At 44.6% G+C, this 20,124-nt stretch overlaps 1 protein-coding gene across 4 annotated transcripts in view; it reads right to left on the bottom strand.

Annotated features, from left to right (window-relative positions):
- The window catches only part of DPH6 (diphthamine biosynthesis 6), a 72,165-nt gene that overhangs the window by 7,263 nt on the left and 44,778 nt on the right, over window positions 1-20,124 (bottom strand). For 3 of the 4 annotated variants that reach the window (XM_040412057.1, XM_040412058.1, XM_040412059.1), the window contains 4 exons: window positions 15,470-15,599; window positions 13,716-13,890; window positions 4,051-4,287; window positions 3,554-3,926 (listed from right to left, as the gene is read on the bottom strand). In XM_040412057.1, coding sequence (XP_040267991.1) covers window positions 3,554-3,926; window positions 4,051-4,287; window positions 13,716-13,890; window positions 15,470-15,599 — 915 coding nt within the window. Of the gene's footprint in view, window positions 1-3,553; window positions 3,927-4,050; window positions 4,288-13,715; window positions 13,891-15,469; window positions 15,600-16,622; window positions 16,799-20,124 lie in introns of those variants that run through there. The other variant, XM_040412060.1, reaches the window with a different exon arrangement.

The following is a 20,124-nucleotide window of genomic DNA, read 5'->3' as shown; positions in this document are numbered from 1 at the left end:
AGTGCAGCACAATATACTGCCTCAACAGAACCAAATACCACAGTGCAGTACAATATACTGCCTCAACAGAACCAAATACCACAGTGCAGCACAATATACTGCCTCAGCAGGACCAAATACCACAGTGCAGCACAATATACTGCCTCAACAGAACCACATACCACAGTGCAGCACAATATACTGCCTCAGCAGGACCAAATACTGCAGTGCAGCACAATATACCGCCTCAACAGAACCACATACCACAGTGCAGCATAATATACTGCCTCAGCAGGACCAAATACCACAGTGCAGCACAATATACTGCCTCAGCAGGACCAAATACTGCAGTGCAGCACATTATACTGCCTCAGCAGAACCACATACCACAGTGCAGCATAATATACTGCCCCAGCAGAACCACATACCACAGTGCAGCACAATATACTGCCTCAGCAGGACCAAATACCACAGTGCAGCACAATATACTGCCCCAGCAGGACCAAATACCGCAGTGCAGCACATTATACTGCCTCAGCAGAACCACATACCACAGTGCAGCATAATATACTGCCCCAGCAGAACCACATACCACAGTGCAGCATGATATACTGCCCCAGCAGGACCAAATACCACAGTGCAGCACAATATACTGCCCCAGCAGAACCACATACCACAGTGCAGAACAATATACTGCCTCAGCAGAACCAAACACCACAGTGCAGCACAATATACTGCCTCAGCAGGACCAAATACCACAGTGCAGCACAATATACTGCCTCAGCAGAACCAAATACCACAGTGCAGCACAATATACTGCCTCAGCAGAACCACATACCACAGTGCAGAACAATATACTGCCTCAGCAGGACCAAATACCACAGTGCAGCACAAAATACTGCCACCCACGCCACAGTATGAAACTGTATCATCATTCTGAGGATGGCATTACTGTTCAATTCAGGAGGTTACCTGCGGCTGCTGGCCTGGTGCATAAGTGCCTCATGCTACATTAATTTATGATGAGAGCATCAGATCTTTATGTACCTGGCTGGTGGCCTGGCTTGAGTGCCTCCCCCGGTCATTGGCCCACCAGGAAATTTCCCTGTAGGGTCTATGGCCATTCTGCCTCTGTACACTCCAGAAATACATCCAGACCCCTCTCTAGTAGCTATAGCCTGTAATATTATTACACTTCAGAAATACATCCAGGCCCCTCTTGAATTCCTTTATTGTACTCACCATCACCACCTCCTCAGGCAGAGAGTTCCATAGTCTCACTGCTCTTACCGTAAAGAATCCTCTTCTATGTTTATGTACAAACCCTCTTTCCTCCAGACGCAGAGGATGTCCCCTTGTCACGGTCACAGTATGGGTATAAATAAATTAGTGACTGAAGCTAAATATACAGGCAACCAGCAGGTGGAGCAGGGAAAGCACTTGGCTCGTGAACACAGTGGACTCATAGCTGTAGTTTGTCCTATTGATTATTGTACAATACATGTCCGGTGCTGTTTGGTATAATAGCCCAGTGGACGTGTCATGACGACATAGTGTCCATTAAAGTGGATCCGACTTCTAAACATGCTGCCCCATTTGAGTCCTAGACGCTTTTTGGAATTAGCAGGGTCGTAAACACCCTGCCACAATATACCCGTGAGCCAAAACCACGAGTGGAACTTACACAAGGGAAAGTATAATGGAAAAATCAGTTTTTGAACCCATTCCTTTGGTTTTGATGTATAATGCTGATCAAGTGGCCTTATAGCATACCTCCACTTTGTTCTCCATCATGATCTGACCATCTGGCGAGAAGCAATGCTCCTGCATGCCGGGAGGTAGTCACAGTATCAGCTCTACAACGCCCAGAGTATCATGCATGGGTCCAATTCTAATTATTTTATGCATGAGTTCCTAATTTTTTTTAGACCAGGAAACCTTTAAAAGCTGTGCTGGAAAGCCCCCATAAGCATAAGCAGTGCGACATATCCCCGCCCCCCTCAGGGATGTACTACACCATGTGACCGCACCATGTGACTGCTCCTAACATCTAAAGCAGGCATGCTCAACCTGCGGCCCTCCAGCTGTTGCAAAACTACAACTCCCATCATTCCCGGACAGCCTACAGCTTTCAGCCTACAGAAGGGCATGGTGGGAGTTGTAGTTTTACAACAGCTGGAGGGCCACAGGTTGAGCATCCCTGATCTAAAGAATCAATTGGTTGGCTTATCCCCGCCCTCCCTTGGGACGTAACACACCATGTGACCGCACCAGCGATCACATGATCTCTCCACTCGATTTACTAATAATGATGTGTTAATAATTTGTTATAATATGATGAGAAAGAATCAGAACTTTTGATATAATTGTTTTTATATATGCAAATTCCTCTTGGCATCTGCTATTTCTAGTTTCATGTGGTTTCTGCACATTGCCATCAAGATGACACCCAGTGCCAGGCCCTCCCACTGTGGGCGGTACATGGGTGTGTTTTTTGGCGTTTTTTTTACTATAAATTTTCACCTTTATGTATGTACTGTTACCTAACCTGATGAAGGGGAACTGTTTGTCCCCGAAACGCGTTGTTTACATGGTCATGCTCTTTCTCTAAATAAAAAATGAAAAATATCTAAATTGAAGTCCCACGTCCATTTCCATCAGTGAATTTGCGCCACTGCAGCAATTTTCTTTGTGACTAACACTCTCTGGAGGATCGGACCCCCTTTCCAGGAGAGACACCCCCTGCGGCTGCAGTCCTGTGGAAATGAATTTTATTCGGATCTACAACAGAGTTGCGCCTATCCTTAGCACAACCCGACAAGGTGAGCCTCTCTCTATCTTGTTAGAATACCTCAAGTTGTCCGAACGTACTATCCTATTGTGCGCCCCTTTCTCTGTCCCACCACTCCACCTGCGGTCTGAGTGGAGTGTCGAGACGTCCCCCTTCTGGCAGCCATATTCTGGCAGTCTATATACTCGTAGAAAATGTCAGATGACAGCTGCTCCATTCTTTTAAAGGGGTTATCCCATAAAAAGTATTTATCATGTATCCAGAGCAGCGGTAATGTGCATGGTGCTCCAGACTGATGGAACACTGTCTACATCAGCCCCATAGAAGTAAATGGAGCATTGGACTGACGCGCACTACTGCTCCATTCAGATAGGGGACTCAGGGAACCCCTGTTCTCAGGATCACTGGACCCCCAGAGATCCGACATTTATGACCTAACCTGTGGATAGGTAATACTTTTCATGGGAAAATGTCTTTCAGTCTGCAACAGATTAACTGCATAAAGACTCCTATCATCCATAGGCTAGTTTCAGACTTTTCACAGCATTATAATGTTGTGTGTCCGGGTGTCCCTGCCCGACATCATTTCTAATGAACTGTACTGGCATAATGCAGTCAGTACGAATCAATACTGTGGGGACAGGGACACAGAGCAATAAATCATTATAATACCATGAGGTCCTGGACGGGAAATCACACTCCCATGAGGAGCTTGTTTCTCGCAGTGTCCCGTTATTGCTGGTAAAGACCGACAGGTACAAAGAATGAAGAGCTGCGACTTACCTGCTGTGAGGGTCTGTGAGTCCATACTGTCGGTGCGATAGAAAACCCTGCAGCACACTGGTATGAGGGGGAAATTTTTTGGAAGTTCATTAAAGGCTTTGTGGAGGACAGTCTTCACAAGTTGGCTAACATTACACCAGTCCAAGGAATCCGTCTGAGGTGCAGGCCGTGAAAGGGATAGTATGAGGGAGGCACATGTCTCACAGCTGGATATGGAGCCGTTCAGTGTGACCTGAAATCCTGAACTTCTCTCAGCCACGGATATATTTCTTCTGTCATCGGGATCACTCACAGAAGCCATGACATGCCACTCTACAACAGCCCCACGTGGTAGCCTGGGAACTACAGCCACCGTGAGGGCAGGCTGGGCATCCTAAAGGCAAGACAAAAACAGAGCTAACAGCTAGACATACAGCAGTAGGTAGTAAAATGATTAGGAAAGATATTATACATCCATACTGACATATTACTAATGCAACTTTCTGAACTTTAACCACCTCATTTTCAGCAGAAGATTCCCATGCTTTCTGAGCGAAGCGTATATAGGAGCTCTGTGTCACGTAGCAATGGGCAACCATAACATGACTTCGGGAAGTGCCAGGACAGATGGCATCCAAGACTCTGTCAACATGGCGCAGGGAGAGACTGCTCTCTGCCATAATTCCTCCAGGGATCAGCTGCATGGTGCAAGGTATTAGCGCAATCTGTCCTGCACAAAATACTGCGCCGCCAACCTGAAATATAAGCAGAAAAAAATAGACAGGAGCACAGATCTTATAGTTTACAGTATATAATACAGCAACAGGAAAAGAAGTTAACACCACTATACATGCATCCCCGGCACGCATTGATGGCAGATGCTGTCTCCAGAGACAACCATTAGCAGAAGACTAAAGTGTACCAAAGACTTCTGCGACAATGACACAAGATGACAACTTTCCAACAATTCAGGCAAGTTTCTTTCCAGAGAATTGTGGATCCGCAAAATACGGAGCCTGTGCATCCCGCACTGTTCGCGGGCCCCACTGAAAACATGCCTTTTCCAAACAACCTCTGGGATAACATTAATTGTCTTTTAGGTGCGGAACGTCATGAATAGGCTTTCGTGACCTGGTATCTGTACGCAAGCCTGAGATCATCATGTGCAAGCGTGTAGTGCATGGACTCATGTACACATGTTCTTCTACAGTGTGGCATGTTTTTATGACAGATCACACCTTGACCCATACAAGACAATGGGACCATGCATGTATTTTTCATGTATACGTGTGCCTAATCGGAGATTCTCACCGCGGGTCCTATTCTTGTCTATTTTTTAAGCTTTTTTTCGGGGGGCTTGTTGTTTGCAGACAGAAAATTGGACCCGGCCGTGTGCATGAGGCCTAAAATGCACTGCCATTGCATGATGGAGCAGTGGGAATGCATCCTCTGAAATGATAATTAAGGCCTTACTAGTTGGCAATCTTATGAATATGGCATTGGACTTTGTGGACTTTAGGGTGAGCCCCTGTGTTCCTGAACAGGGAACTCTTACTGCTACAGCACAGCACCCAACATTTTATGGAAAATCCAATCTTGATTCAGCATTACTATTCTCCTGTGTGTGAAACAAAGTGCAAATATAATAGAAGAACCTGACTGACCTTCAGAAAACCTAACCATCAAATCCAAGCTTATTTCCCAATATCAGTGTCCAACTACAAATGCTCGTTTTAGAATTTCTAAGTTAAAACACAAATCAAACGCATCCAGAGCCAGCACATCAGACTTGTGTCATGCAGCGTGAAGAAAAGACAATTAATGCTCTTGGTTTTGAAAGGAGATGTTGAGCAAACGTATATGATCTTCAGGCGCCCACACGTTATTTGGCCACTGTCCTATTGCTACATGTTTTCATGCCTACAGGATGCAGCTCTACACTAATTACCCCCCATTATACCTAGACAAAGTGGAGACAGGAGTAACTGATCTTGTATTAATGCCTCACCGACATCACTAGTGTCTAATGAATTCCTTGAATCCATTTCTCTAGATTAATATGTTTACTACAAGAGGAGAGACACTGGACATCTGTGATATCTTGGGACATAATTGTAAGAAACCGACCTCTTATCTTACACCCATGAATGCTGATCCCCAACGAGAAGCGACCACTTTTACCCTGCTGATCTCCAGAGCTGAAATGCTCTACTTAGGCTGGGTTCAGACCTGAGCGTTTTACGGCGCGTTCCTACGCGCTGTAAAACGCTCAACAGGCAAAAACCAATGTTTTCCTATGGGCATGGTTCTCACCTGAGCGTTTTACAGCGCGTACGAACGCGCTGTAAAACACCCTACGCCTCAAGAAGTACAGGAGCTTCTTTGGGGCGTATTGTCGCGCGTTCCCGCCCATAGACTTCAGCGGGAACGCGCCTAAATGGGCGTTTGCTTGTTTCCGCCCATTAAAAACGCCCGATACAAACGCCCGATAAAAACGCCTGTAAAAAGCGCATATCGAATACGCTCAGGTCTGAACCCAGCCTAAGAGTCACAATTTAATTTTATTTAATATAGAATGGTGTAACTAGCACATTTCTGAATCACTTCACTTACTGATTTTCTTCAGGTAGATGCAGACAGATTTTTAACGTCATGGCCATTAGGGGTCTTACTTCCACCTAATTTGCAGTCCACTGTCTGAAGTCAGGGAAGATCTGTCCCTATTAACAGAGACTCAGAAGACGGCTCACAGGAAATGGGGGCTAGTCAGAGCTAGCCCAGCTCCTGACCCTGATAAAAGAGCTGCATCTACACAGTTTTTGAACATCACAGGAGCCCCTTGGCTTTCTGTAAGTGTGATTTCCCCCTCCTTATCTTTTCTGTGAGCTCCGAAGCTGAAAACAAACATAGTGGGAAGTATGGAAAAGGACGCTAACGCAGTACAGTGCTGGCAGACTTCACAGAAGGGAGACACCCCTGCTTGTGAGTGAAATGCATCTAGCTGTGCCGCTGAAGAGGTGAATAATTAGACTGAAAAATACACTAGAGAAGCACAAAAAAGACCTATTCCTTCAGAGTTATGATTGTACAAAGAAGCAGAGCCATTAGACAAACTTTTCTGAAAACCCACGTTACAGCAATTAGCACTCTCTATAACCAGCGATGGAGCAGCTTAGTAAATATCTTTATATAAACTGCACATTGGTTATTATTGCAGTTTTATCCTCTACCATTCTACCTCTATCAGACACCAGATCAACATAGCAACCACAGCTATCTTCTGGCATCTGGGTCTCCTGGCCAGCGCTGTCTGAATGTATATTTGTTGCTGATGGTGACAGAGACTTGTTCTGTCTGACGCAGGAGAAAGAGACCAACCCTACTAAAGAGAGACAAGAAACAATGGCAATCTTTGTTAGCACGGCCTGATGCAGGGAGATAATACACATGGAAAGCCACCCTCAAAATGATGATTTTATCCAGCCGTATTCATTGCGTATATATTTCTTAGTGGTATAGTATATACTGTATAGCGTAGTGGACTATATGTTTTATATCATGAGCCTCAGATTGTTGCTGGCTCCCCACCATTAGAGATATAACCTGGGTACGAGTTCTTCAGCCCTGCTTCATATGCTCCTCCATGTATTCCCATAAAGAACTGAACATTATATATAAACTACAACATTAGCACAAAAAGCCTTAAATATTAATAAGGCTTAAAGGCTTTTTTATATATCAAAAAAACAAGGCACAACCCTATTTGCATAAGTTTTCAATGAATGTAGTTCCTTCCAACACAGCAGGGATTACCCATGGCACGTACCACAAAGTCATCCCCTGTCAGGACAGAAATCCTCTAATTTCTTCCTCTTTTTGACCCCACGTAGATCAGCTGTCTGTAACTAATGCTTCTTCACATCAATACCCAATAACCTGAATCCACCTGATAAATGCAGCACAGCGCCTGAAGAGCTTGCTCTTATCCAGAGGTCAGGGGGCACCCAATATTCAATAGGCAACCAGTATTTTCCCTTTATTTGACGGCATCTCCCACTGCAAGGGAGAGTGTGCGCCTCTCTCTGCATACTGAGTGACACCGAGACTGCTCTCCCTGCAGGGCACATGTCATCTGCTGCTCTGGACCGGGCACGATGATGATGATGACAGGGGACAAAACGCTGTCATAGGCGAGAGCTGAGGAGCCGATACCTACAACAGATCCACCCTGTGCCATGGACTTAGTGAGTAGTAGGCTCACCAGTAAAAGTGGGAAGATTAGAAGCCGCCATACTGGAACACTTAATACCGATATCCTAGCTGAAAATGACTCGTGTTAACATCTATGATAAGGTGGGGGCAGCATGTAAGTGGCTCCCCCTGGAGATCTAACCTCTAGCCTTGGCTCAGACCCAAATCAATGAAAGCTGTAACCTGCCGCATCAGATCCCTAACGGGATTAGGGACCTTCTCGTCTCACAGTGTGTGATAATCCTACCAGTAATTAGACTAATAGAAGCAGTCCCTGCAGGGAGCTTCCCATGCCACAGCACACGCCGAGGTAAAGCACATAGATGCAGGAGCGAAGGCCAAGTCACGTCTAATAGAAACACTGCCCAAATGCAGGAATGACTGCACGTCAGGGTCTGAGGGTATGCCTAATATATCCTTACTCCGAGACACTGGAAACCTAGAGACAGGCAAATTCTGTACATATAGTCAAGAACATTGACCATGTGTGCCTATGGGAAAAACCAATACAGGATTAATTTATTGATGGACTTATCTATCTCATATCTATCTTATCTTATATCTATCTATCTACAGTATCTACAGTATATATATATATATATAATCCATCTATCTAATATCTATCTTATATCATATCTATCTACAGTATATATATATATTTATAATCCATCTAATATCTATCTTATATCATATCTATCTACAGTATATGTATCGATAATCCATCCATCTATCTATCTATCTAATCGGTCGCTGTATCTATCTGTCCATCTATCTACAGCATTGAGCTGGGTGACCCTTGCAGTGCTGCCTCATCTTTGCCATTGTCAGGGGATGTAATCTACATATATGTAAATCTATTCATATAGTCACAAAAACGTATGGACGTTATATAAGATTCTGTCAGCTCTTTCAGAAGAATGGTACCCGTCCCATATAGAAAATAAAATCTGTGCACATTTTTGGACACTGGCAGCTGCTCAGGTGGAAGTAACGCTCGCTGTGTGTGCGCTGTTGGGTGTTGCTCCGTCTTGCTCTGTTTGCCTGTCTGAATGCTGAATGCCCCCGTACTGGATGTGCCGTGCAGGGCAGGCAGCGCTGTCACCTTCGCTTTGTCCACGGCGCACTGATTACCCTCTTTTTTTTTTCTGCCGAGCTTCGCTTTGCGAATGCTATCAAGGTCAGGAGCAGTCGCTTAGAAAAATAAAATCAGACCCCCCCACCCCAACCTTTCCTTGCAATCTGGGATGTGCCTCCTTCCCCTGCAGTGTTTGCTGGGTGCCATCCTTGGGAGAAAGGACCAAATAACAGGAACATAGAGGGGCGCCTTTTACCAGATCTCATCGAAAGGCGTTTACCATTACAGCCAGATATGAGTCAGGAGGCAAGTGATTAGCAATGTGCAATGAGTTAATAACCCAACAAAATGATTGCCCTGCCCCCGCACTTCTCATAGCTGTCATGGAGTACAAGTATGTGCAATAGGTACATATACATCTTCAGGCCATAAGACATACAGCGCCATACGTATACTTACCTTGTCTACTAAAAATAGAGCAACCTACCTCCTTGGGTGTCCGCGTGCTCTTATCAAAAGAAAATACCCAACCCCGATTATATATGTATATATATTGTATGCACCTTAACGACTGGGAAAGAATGAATCAAGCACGTCAGTCATAATGGGTTAAAATATTTAAGTTGAAAAGACGCCAAAAAACACACAAGACTGATGCTGAACTAAAACGCGCTGTAACCGAAAAGAGACTCCTGTCACCCACATGAACAATGGAATCACATATTAACCAAAGATGTCCCCAAAACAGAACAAAGGGTTAACGAGAAATAATGAAACTCCATGTGACATTTTATGAGGTTGGCATTGCCTTTCACAAGATTTTCGGGGTTAAAATAAGGGCGGTTTAAATATTGCTCCAGGTGTTTCGAATATTACAAGCATCTTCATGTTTCCCTCAAAGAGGTGGGGGTTTTAGAAGGGGACATTATTTCTGCCAAGGTGCCTCCTGTGACCTGCCCGCCGGGGTCTCCTTCCAGGACACTGGAAATACTGACAAACCCCATCACCCCGCATTAAGCGCCTCACTCTAATACCCCTAATTCCAAGGAGTTGCAAGAGCGTCAGCTAAAGGGCACAGCATCTGACTGACTGATGCTGAAGGGACAGTCTCTACCCAAGGCTGTCACATCCCACAGACCTTCTTCCAATCTATCTAGCCTTTTTTGCAATGCACATGACATGCAAGTAGAGTAATGGAACACTAGGCGGCGCTGTGACACTGCAATATCCTTCCCACGCCTGCTATACGAGAAGCATGTGAACCTACTTGGCGTTCTAGTATCTCACTCGGCTTCCTGATCTGTGCAGGGACCCGCACCTTCTTCGGCTGCAGTCATGGTTTTCCCAGTAACTAATATTTCTACTCATTTATATGTAGGTATGCATTACTCTACAGCAGAGGTCTACTACATTCACTGCAGCAATAACAATGCTGACGCGTTTTGGTCAGCTGAGTGACAAGACCTCGTAACCAGTAGTAAAAAATTATTGTAGAGCAGCACAAAATGGATCTTTTGACCTGTCCGGAATGCATCAGCCGTGGTGGAACCGCCAATCCAACGCCAAGGAGAGAGTTTCACAGCACATATCCAGTGTGACTTTTATTTGGGGACCAAGAGTGCACAGTTTCGGCTACACAGTAGCCTTTCTCAAGTATACTGGTACAAAATTCATTGAACATATAAATACTATAATGAGCCCCCCATGTGACAAAATATAACCAATAAGGAAGACATACTACTTTATATCACCTGTGTGCTAATTAACCATCGTTGCTGTCAATAGAAATGTTGCTTCAAAGGTCAGAAGTACCTGTTATTCATTAGGCGGCCTCCAGCTGCACCTCCACACTGGCCATACCTGTCGGCGTCTCTATGGTCCTACCGCGCATGTCCGTGATGTCATCCCGTCTTTGAGTGGGCGGGACGCCGTCGCCACTGTCAGCCAAGAGGCCGCTCTCCTCCCCAAGCAAGCGCCGCATGTGAACCAATAGACAACGCTATTCATGGTCACATGTCAGGCGCGTCATAGATCATGTGACTATCACGTGACACGCAAAAGGTCCTAGAGATCCGAACAGGGTGCAACAATAGATCCAATACATAATCAATGCTAATATATTATAATAGATACACCTAAAAAAAGCGCCATCATATATCCCACATAAAACCATGTCTGGTATATATATATTAAGCAGATTGTTTAGACAAAAGGCCCATATAGTCGCCACCTGGATCCATGTATGGACAAGAATGCTTCACACTGCCATTATCCACAGGTATTGTCATCAGTCAGATGCCAAGAACATACGTCTATGACACAGAATCAACTAATACAAAAGGGAGCAGATGATCATATAAGTGATGTGCTAGTATTCTTTTACCAACAGTCACGCGGTGTGGCCATGGGGTCCAATGTGGCACCCACTTATGCCAATATGTTCATGGCGGAGGTCGAGGACAAACTGGTATATGCGTCTATCGCCGGTGGGTCCTGTGCTGGTGGCGCTACATCAACGACATTTTTATGATTTAGAGTGGTTCTATGGACGATTTGAATGATTTTCACCAACACCTCAACAATGGGGCACCCGGGCTTCAATTCACTGTGACTTCCTCTGCTGAGGAGTTGCAGTTTCTTGATGTCAGGGTATACCTAGAGGGAGGTCAACTGAAAACCGATTTATATAAGAAGCCCACAGACAGGAACAATCTTTTAAGATACGACAGTAATCATCCACGCTGCATGCTGGACTCCTTACCTTGGAGCCAGATGCTGCATGTGAGACGAGTGGTGTCGGATGATGATGTATTTATGAGTCGGATTGATGCAATACATTTGCCAAGAGAAAATATCCAAGCAGACTGTTGCACGGGTCGAGGGCCCGGATCTCCTCGGCTGACAGGGTGTCCACCGTACAGGTTCCCTCTAGGAGTAGGAATACGGGAAGAATCCCGTTTGTATCTACCTATGGCCACCACAGTGTGGATATTGCACAGATCCTGAGAAAGTACTGGCATATCTTGCACAGTGGTCTCCCGTCAGTTTGTGAATTTGAGAAACCGCCACTGATGGCATACAAACGTGGGGTTAATTTACATGACAAGCTCATTAAGACCGACATAGGTGAAGTTAACAAAGGAGGTCAGACATATTTGAAACCTAGGAAGACAGGCAATTTCCCTTGCTTGGGTTGTTGCAACTGTGGAAACATGTTGAAAGGGAACACCTTTGTTCACCCATATAGGGAGTACGACACATGTCGATCCAAGTTTGTCATCTACATGATCGTCTGTCCCTGTAGTTTAATCTATGTGGGGGAGACGACCATGGCGGTCAGAGAGCGGATCAATAAACACAAAAGTACCATAAGGGAAAAAAATGCTAGACAAGCCAGTGGCCAAACATGTCGCTGACTGTGGACACTCTGTCGGCCAATTGAGATTCCGGGTCATCGATTCGGTGCAAATTCCAAAAAGAGGAGGCGACAGGGAACGCATGCTAAAGAAAAAAGAGCTAAAATGGACCTTTACTTTACAAGCTCTACAACCTCATGGGCTGAATATTGAGCTTAATGCAAGCAATGTAGACAGATAGAGTACCTTTATAAATATTGAGGTCCAATTCAGTATATCATGTTTTTACTGGGTATTTTATGGTATATATATACATAATTGTTTTACACTTCTTTATTCACAGAATAGAAATAGTTATTAGCACATCACTTATATGATCATCTGCTCCCTTTTGTATTAGTTGATTCTGTGTCATAGACGTATGTTCTTGGCATCTGACTGATGACAATACCTGTTGATAATGGCAGTGTGAAGCATTCTTGTCCATACATGGATCCAGTTGGCGACTATATGGGCCTTTTGTCTAAACAATCTGCTTAATATATATATACCAGACATGGTTTTATGTGGGATATATGATGGCGCTTTTTTTAGGTGCATCTATTATAATATATGAGCATTGATTATGTATTGGATCTATTGTTGCACCCTGTTCGGATCTCTAGGACCTTTTGCGTGTCACGTGATAGTCACATGATCTATGACGCGCCTGACATGTGACCACGAATAGCGTTGTCTATTGGTTCACATGCGGCGCTTGCTTGGGGAGGAGAGCGGCCTCTTGGCTGACAGTGGTGACGGCGTCCCGCCCACTCACAGACGGGATGACATCACGGACATGCGCGGTAGGACCATAGAGACGCCGACAGGTATGGCCAGTGTGGAGGTGCAGCTGGAGGCCGCCTAATGAATAACAGGTACTTCTGACCTTTGAAGCAACATTTCTATTGGCAGCAACGATGGTTAATTAGCGCACAGGTGATATAAAGTAGTATGTCTTCCTTATTGGTTATATTTTGTCACATTATAGTATTTATATGTTCAATGAATTTTGTACCAGTATACTTGAAAAAGGCTACTGTGTAGCCGAAACGTTGTGTGTTTGTGTGTGCACTCTGGATATGCTGCTGTGAAACTCTCTCCTTATCTACTAAGACCTCGTAACCAGTGACCTGGATAAAGCCAAAACCTCTCCCATGCAGCGGCTAACCTCTGGATTTCAATACTAATAATGATCACGGAGGATTTAAATAATCTGAAAAGATGCATTCTGAGTCACAGTTTCACCCACCGCCACGTGATTAGCAAGAAATCCCCAAGGGGACAGAAATGTGTCACAGTACATTGCACTACCTCTGCTGCCAGCCTGACCGCTCCGTCTCCCTTCCTCCTCCATGTCAGTTGCTGTCAGTACGTGAATATTATTAATACCACTTCACGGACAACATTAATCAAGGTGTTAAGTGACACTAAGCTTCTAATGATGCCAGGCATGTCTCACCCGCACAGCTTGGCTGTAGGGACCAATGTTAGCAGGGGCCCAATGGGAAATGCTCTGTACATGCATGGCTATCTTCTCCGGGGGCCAGTCTTCACTGCAAATAACAGGCTGCTGCCAAAAGAGAGCATCCATCTTCAAGAGGGTATCCTGGGGTAGACAGCACTGCACGCAAACCCTGGAAATCCATGGAAAAAAAATCACTGCGTTATGGGAAGAACTGAGAAAAAGATCATGTCTGGTGATACAACAGTCATCAGCGATTGTATGAAACGTCTGCAGCTAATCGCATGCGCAGGAAGCTGAGATTTGGGGAGCTGTTTGTAGAGTCCACTCTGGCTGTGGTATAAAGGGAACACTGCGGTCACCTGCTATGTAACTAAATACATTCAACCACCCCTATTTTTATAGGTTTTCTTGTGCACACTGATCCATATTGGATTTAATGATGTGCTTTTAACTATTTAAAGGGGTTGTCCCAGGAAAAATAATCTACATTTTTCAAACCAGCACCTGGATCTGAATAAAAAATTTAGTATCGCCACCGAGTTATTCAATAAAATCTATCTGTATAGCGCCACCTGCTGCTTGCTCTTTTTGTAATGTCTCTGTCCTGCTGGCTTAGATGGAAGCACAGGCTCAGCTCTATCCTTCAACGGCCAACAGCGGCAGTAGAAAGGACATGCTCTCTGAGCTGCCAGCTTGAAATAAATCCAGCAGAACAATTGGAGCAATGAATGGGGAGATCTCTGGATCCACGTGTGGTACAGGGCAGTCATTGTTGACATTAATCATGTCTCTGCCTATGTAAAGCTCCCTTTAGATGGGAACATTCAGCAGGCGATTGTCGGGAGGGAAGCGTTCCTTTCCAGCAGGTGCTTGCTTGTTAGTGAAGGAGACCGCTCCCCACAGTACGAGGAAGAGTGATCGCTAATGTCATCGCTCGTCCCCATACGGAATCATTGTTTGCCGGCAGCAGAGATTAGATGGCACAATCTGCTGCCGGCAAATGACGATTTAGGTGTCTGCACAAACGACCTTATTACCCGACAAACAAGCATTTCGCTTGTTCATGGGGTAATTGCGAGCACCTTTACACCGCCAGATAATTCCTATGAATTCTCGGCCAGTGTAAACGGGCAGTTAGGATTCATGCACACATTGGCGTCCACAAACAACGGATCTGCGAAATACAGACACCTTCCGTGTGCATTCTGCATTCTTCTCACTCCCATCAATAGAAAGGGCTATCCACAAAAAATACTGATATATTCATGGCCGCACAGAAATGAATGGGTCAGTGTGCTATCCTCAAAAAATGCACACGGATGGGAAATACGTTCACGTGCATGAAACCTTCCAGTGGAATGAGAGGCAGATAAATGCTATTTTTAGTATAATAAAAATGTCAGACTAATTTCCAGTAATCTTTCTGTGGCAATTCCTTATGACTTTCAAGATCTCTGCTTCCTGCCAATCAATATGAACACTGTTTGCTCCCAGTATACAAATCTGTCATGGACAGTTATGGGTACCGTACAGTTGTCACTGCCGTGTTTTGTATCGAATCTCGCAGATCTGCGTCCATCACATGATCAAGACAGATTTCTATCCCTCTGGGGTGGCAGCTATTTATCTAGAAGCCATACATCCATAGCGGTTCCCAGTGAGGCTGCATACATGGCAGATACAGCTAAAAGCAGATGTGTTGGTGGCTGAAGTTTGATATGGCTGATAAAACTTTTACAAAAAGTCACCTAGCGGGAGGAGATGAAGGAAACAGAGCCGCATATTCAGTGTTGATAGAAGCAAAGTCATCCATGTTTCGGACATACAGGTGAACCAACACAGCGTCACTCATCTCCAGACTAAGCTCTTGCACTTGCGCTGAAAGAAAGAGCAACGGCACATTCAGTCCACATCTACTACTGTTACTACTGAGCATCGGTACAGGGAGGAGGAGACGCCAGAGTTTCTCAATGGGCGTCTCCTCCCTGGCTGTGCCGCGGTCCAACATCTCACCTTCTCCCTGGCTGTGCCGCTCTCCGCTGTGATTGGACTGCGGCACAGGCAGGGAGGAGGAGACACCAGAGTTTCTCAATGGGCGTCTCCTCCCTGGCTGTGCCGCGGTCCAATCACGGCAGAGAGCATCACAACAGCTCACCTTCTCCCTGGCTGTGCAACGGTCCAATCACGGCAGAGAGCATCACAACAGCTCACCTTCTCCCTGGCTGTGCCGCTCTCCGCTGTTAATGGACTGCGGCACAGGCAGGGAGAAGGTGAGCTGTTGTAACACTCTCTGCCCATTCAGTAACCCTGGTGTCTCCTCCTCCCTGTACCGTGAAAACTACAGGGGGGCACAGCGGGGCGTAGGAGCAGTATTTAAAAAAAAAACAACCCGAGTGTCAGCATCAGAGGGGGTGGGAGGGGGGGGGGAATCCCGCAAGGAAAGGTTTTTAATTAAACTAGAAAATTCCTGTGAACGGTCCTTTTTAACTTTACTTCAGCCCTCTAGTTGGCATAGATTTAAGACATTTTCCACGCCAAAAACCGGCATGGAAAATGATAAATGAGCCCGCCATCTTCCCCACCCACATCACACCCCACTTTCTTGCCACTATGGAAAAGTGGAGTAAGTGGGGAAAAGTGACAAATTTTACTGCACAAATGGTGTGCAACAACATTTGTAATCTATTTAAGCCACAAAAGTGTCCTCCATTCTCTCTCAATAAGTTGATTTTCAAATATTCATATCTGACTATCTATATCCACATCTGATTATTATGGGTCCTGACAAGTAAGTATAAGGGTTCTTTCACTCGAGTGAAATCTCTGTCTGGATGCAATGCGTTTTGTAAACGGACTGAATCCTGACCCATTCATTTGCATAGGTCTGTGCACATGAGGAAAGATCACAGCATGTTCTATATTGTGCGGATTTCAGGCAGCCCTGGCTCCATAGAAGTAAATGGGTCTGCATGAAAAGCTTAAGACCTCCGGATGCAATGTGTTTTTCAGTGATGGTTGCTAGAAGATGTCGAGTGATGTTTTTCACACAGTGAAAAGCGCATCAAAGACTGACTGCATCCGCGCGGAAAACATGCAAGGATTAAGAAAATACTTAAATATAATTTTATTATAAATATATTCCCAAATACCTTTCATTATTTATAATGACTCGTTTTGTCAGGGGAGCAATCATTAAGAGAAATAAAATTGCCGCCATCCTATTAGTGCATGGAAAACCTGTCCTAATCACACAGGAGGACAAGTTACTTCACAACACTGAGGAAAAGAGCTGCCTCATCCTCCTCTCCTACTTGTCGGGGATTATGATCCTGAATACAGATGATAAGATCTTCAGCTGAATCTCTGTAGGTATGGAGTTCATGAGGAGACATGAATTACAGAGAGGAGGGTGAAGATGTGGCACTTGTATGCAGTCTCCATTACCACAGCCCACAGTCTGTCCTGTCCCGTCCTCTCTGTACTTCATGTCTCCTCATGAACTCCATACCTACAGAGATTCAGCTGAAGATCTTATCATCTGTATTCAGGATAATAATCCCTGACAAGCAGAGCAGAGAGGAGGATGAGGCAGCTCTTTAGCTCAGTGTTGTGAAGTAACTCACAAAAGTGTGATTAGGACAGGTTTTGTGTGACGGCAGCCACTTTATTTCCCCTGATTGCTTTCATTTTCTTAATTCCCGGAGAACCCCTTTAACAGATTTGCAGAAAACACTGAAGGAAAACCGAAGGGAAAAACATCAAATTTTTCCTGACAGAACACGTGGCCTAACACATCAGAAAAACAAAAACAACTAAACTAAAGGAGTAATTAAAGGGGCTCTATATTAATAAGCGAAACAAGCAGTTCTTAATTTAGAAGAATTCTAACAATTACAATGAGTGTTACATGGTGAACAGATCGTGTGACTCATGATCTGGCTGACACAATGAAAACCCCACAGTCGCCACTGTGTTAACATATGTCTGTCAGGAGTCACTAATGCTTCACCTCAACAGACGCTACGGTACATATTAATGGAGCAATTAATCCCTGAAAAGTGCAGTATGTTCCCTATTGTCTATAAGACTCTTACAACAGGCACACACCCTGATTATCAATTGGAACAATTACTCTTCGTACAGATTGTTTTCTTAGTTCTCAGCTGTTTTACATTCAGCCTGTCACAGGTATATACAGTCCTGATCAAAAGTTTAAGACCAGTTGAAAAATGGCAAAAAAATCCTATTTAGCATGGCTGGATCTTAACAAGGTTCCAAGTAGAGCTTCAACATGCAACAAGAAGAAATGGGAGTGAGACAAAACATTTTTTGAGCATTCAATTTGATGAAAACAACGAATAAACTGAAACAGGCTGTTTTTCAGCTGATCAAAAGTTTAGGACCACACCTCGAAAAAAAAACTAAACCCCCCCCAAAACAGAAATCCAACTTCCAAACATGAACTCATTAATGAGTAGCTCCGCCGTTATTGTTTATCACTTCCAAAATTTGTTTCGGCATACTTGATGCAAGCGTTTCCATGAGGTGAGTGGGAACATTTCTCCAAGTGGTGAAGACGGCCGCACGAAGGCCATCTACTGTCTGGAACTGTTGTCCATTTTTGTAAACTCCCCTTGCCATCCATCCCCAAAGGTTCTCAATTGGATTTAGATCAGGGGAACACGCAGGATGGGCCAAAAGAGTGATGTTATTCTCCTGGAAGAAGTCCCTTGTCCTGCGGGCATTGTGTACTGTAGCGTTGTCCTGTTGAAAAACCCAGTCGTTACCACACAGACGAGGGCCCTCAGTCATGAGGAATGCTCTCTGCAACATCTGGACATTTGACGCCCCTGCACTTCCTGAAGCTCCATTGTTCCACTGAAGGAAAAAGCACCCCAGACCATTATGGCGCCCCCTCCACTGTGGCGCGTAGAAAACATCTCAGGTGGGATCTGCTTGTCATGCCAGTAACGTTGGAAACCATCAGGACCATCAAGGTTACATTTTTTCTTATCAGAGAATAAAACTTTCTTCCACCTTTGAATGTCCCATGTTTGGTGCTCTCTTGCAAAGTCCAAACGAGCAGTTCTGTGGCGTTCAAGGAGACGAGGTCTTTGAAGACGTTTTTTGTTTTTGAAGCCCTTCAGTCTCAGATGCCGTCTGATGGTTATGGGGCTGCAGTCAGCACCAGTAAGGGCCTTAATTTGGGTCGAGGATCGTCCAGTGTCTTGACGGACAGCCAATTGGATCCTCCAGCTCAGGGCTGATGAAATTTTGTTGGGTCTTCCACTTGACTTTTTTGTTCCATAACCCTCAGGATCATTTAAGAAATTCCAAATGACTGTCTTACTGCGTCCCACCTCAGCAGCGATGGCGCGCTGTGAGAGACCCTGCTTATGCAGTTCAACAACCCGACCACGTTCAAAAAGGGAGAGTTTTTTTGCCCTTGCCATCACAACGTGTGACTACCTGACAGAAAATGACAATGAATATACAGCTTTGCACAGATTTGGCCTTTTAAAGGCATGTGGTCCTAAAATTAGGATCAGCTGAAAAACAGCCTGTTTCAGCTTAATCGTTATTTTCAATTAATTGAATGCTCCAAAAATGTTTTGTCTCACTCTCATTTCTTCTTGTTGCATGTTGAAGCTCTACTTGGAACCTTGTTAATGTAAAATATGATTTTTTTTGGTCTTAAACTTTTGATCAGGACTGTATAAGGTATACTGTGAAGGTGTCTCACCAAGACAACCCCTTCCATAACCCCCGACAATGGAACCCCCGACAATCAGATGTTATCCCCTTTATAAAATGTCTATATACCCTAATAGGCAGTATGTCCAAGTGAGATAAGTACTTTAAGGGGAATCTGTCAACTCCAAAGCATCCCCAAAACTAGAGTAAGCGTTGTATAGTGTAGATGGTGCTGAGTCCGATTCTGTAATTTTTATCTTCATATTCACTTGCGTTCCGATACTGAGCACCAATAAACCAGCAGTAAAACACATTGAGAGGACTCTTCCTTTATGTGTGTGAGCACCGGAGTCCTCTCAATGCATCTTACTGCTGGTTTGTCCTCTCAATGCTGGTTACTGCTGGTTTACATCTGAATGTAAGTGAGTAGGAAGATAAAAATGACATAACCGGACTCTGCGTCACTTACACTGCTAATTCTAGTTTTTGGGGGAGGGGTGTTTTGGGACTGGCAGATTCCCTTTAAGGGCATGATCACTAGTGTTAATGGTAATGCCACTTTTAACAATATTGAAAGCTATGGACACTTCTGCACTGAATTTTCTTCTATTTTTAGTAATCTGCTTCCTAAATGCAACACTCAGCAACGTTCTAAATCATCTTTATGTCAAATTTCCTACTATTTTATTTCTGTACAGTGTATCAGTGA

This window comes from Bufo bufo, chromosome 11, assembly GCF_905171765.1.
Source record: "Bufo bufo chromosome 11, aBufBuf1.1, whole genome shotgun sequence".
NCBI lineage: Eukaryota > Metazoa > Chordata > Amphibia > Anura > Bufonidae > Bufo > Bufo bufo.
The sequence above is the reverse complement of the archived record's forward strand: the minus strand, read 5'-3'. Positions and strand labels throughout refer to the sequence as shown.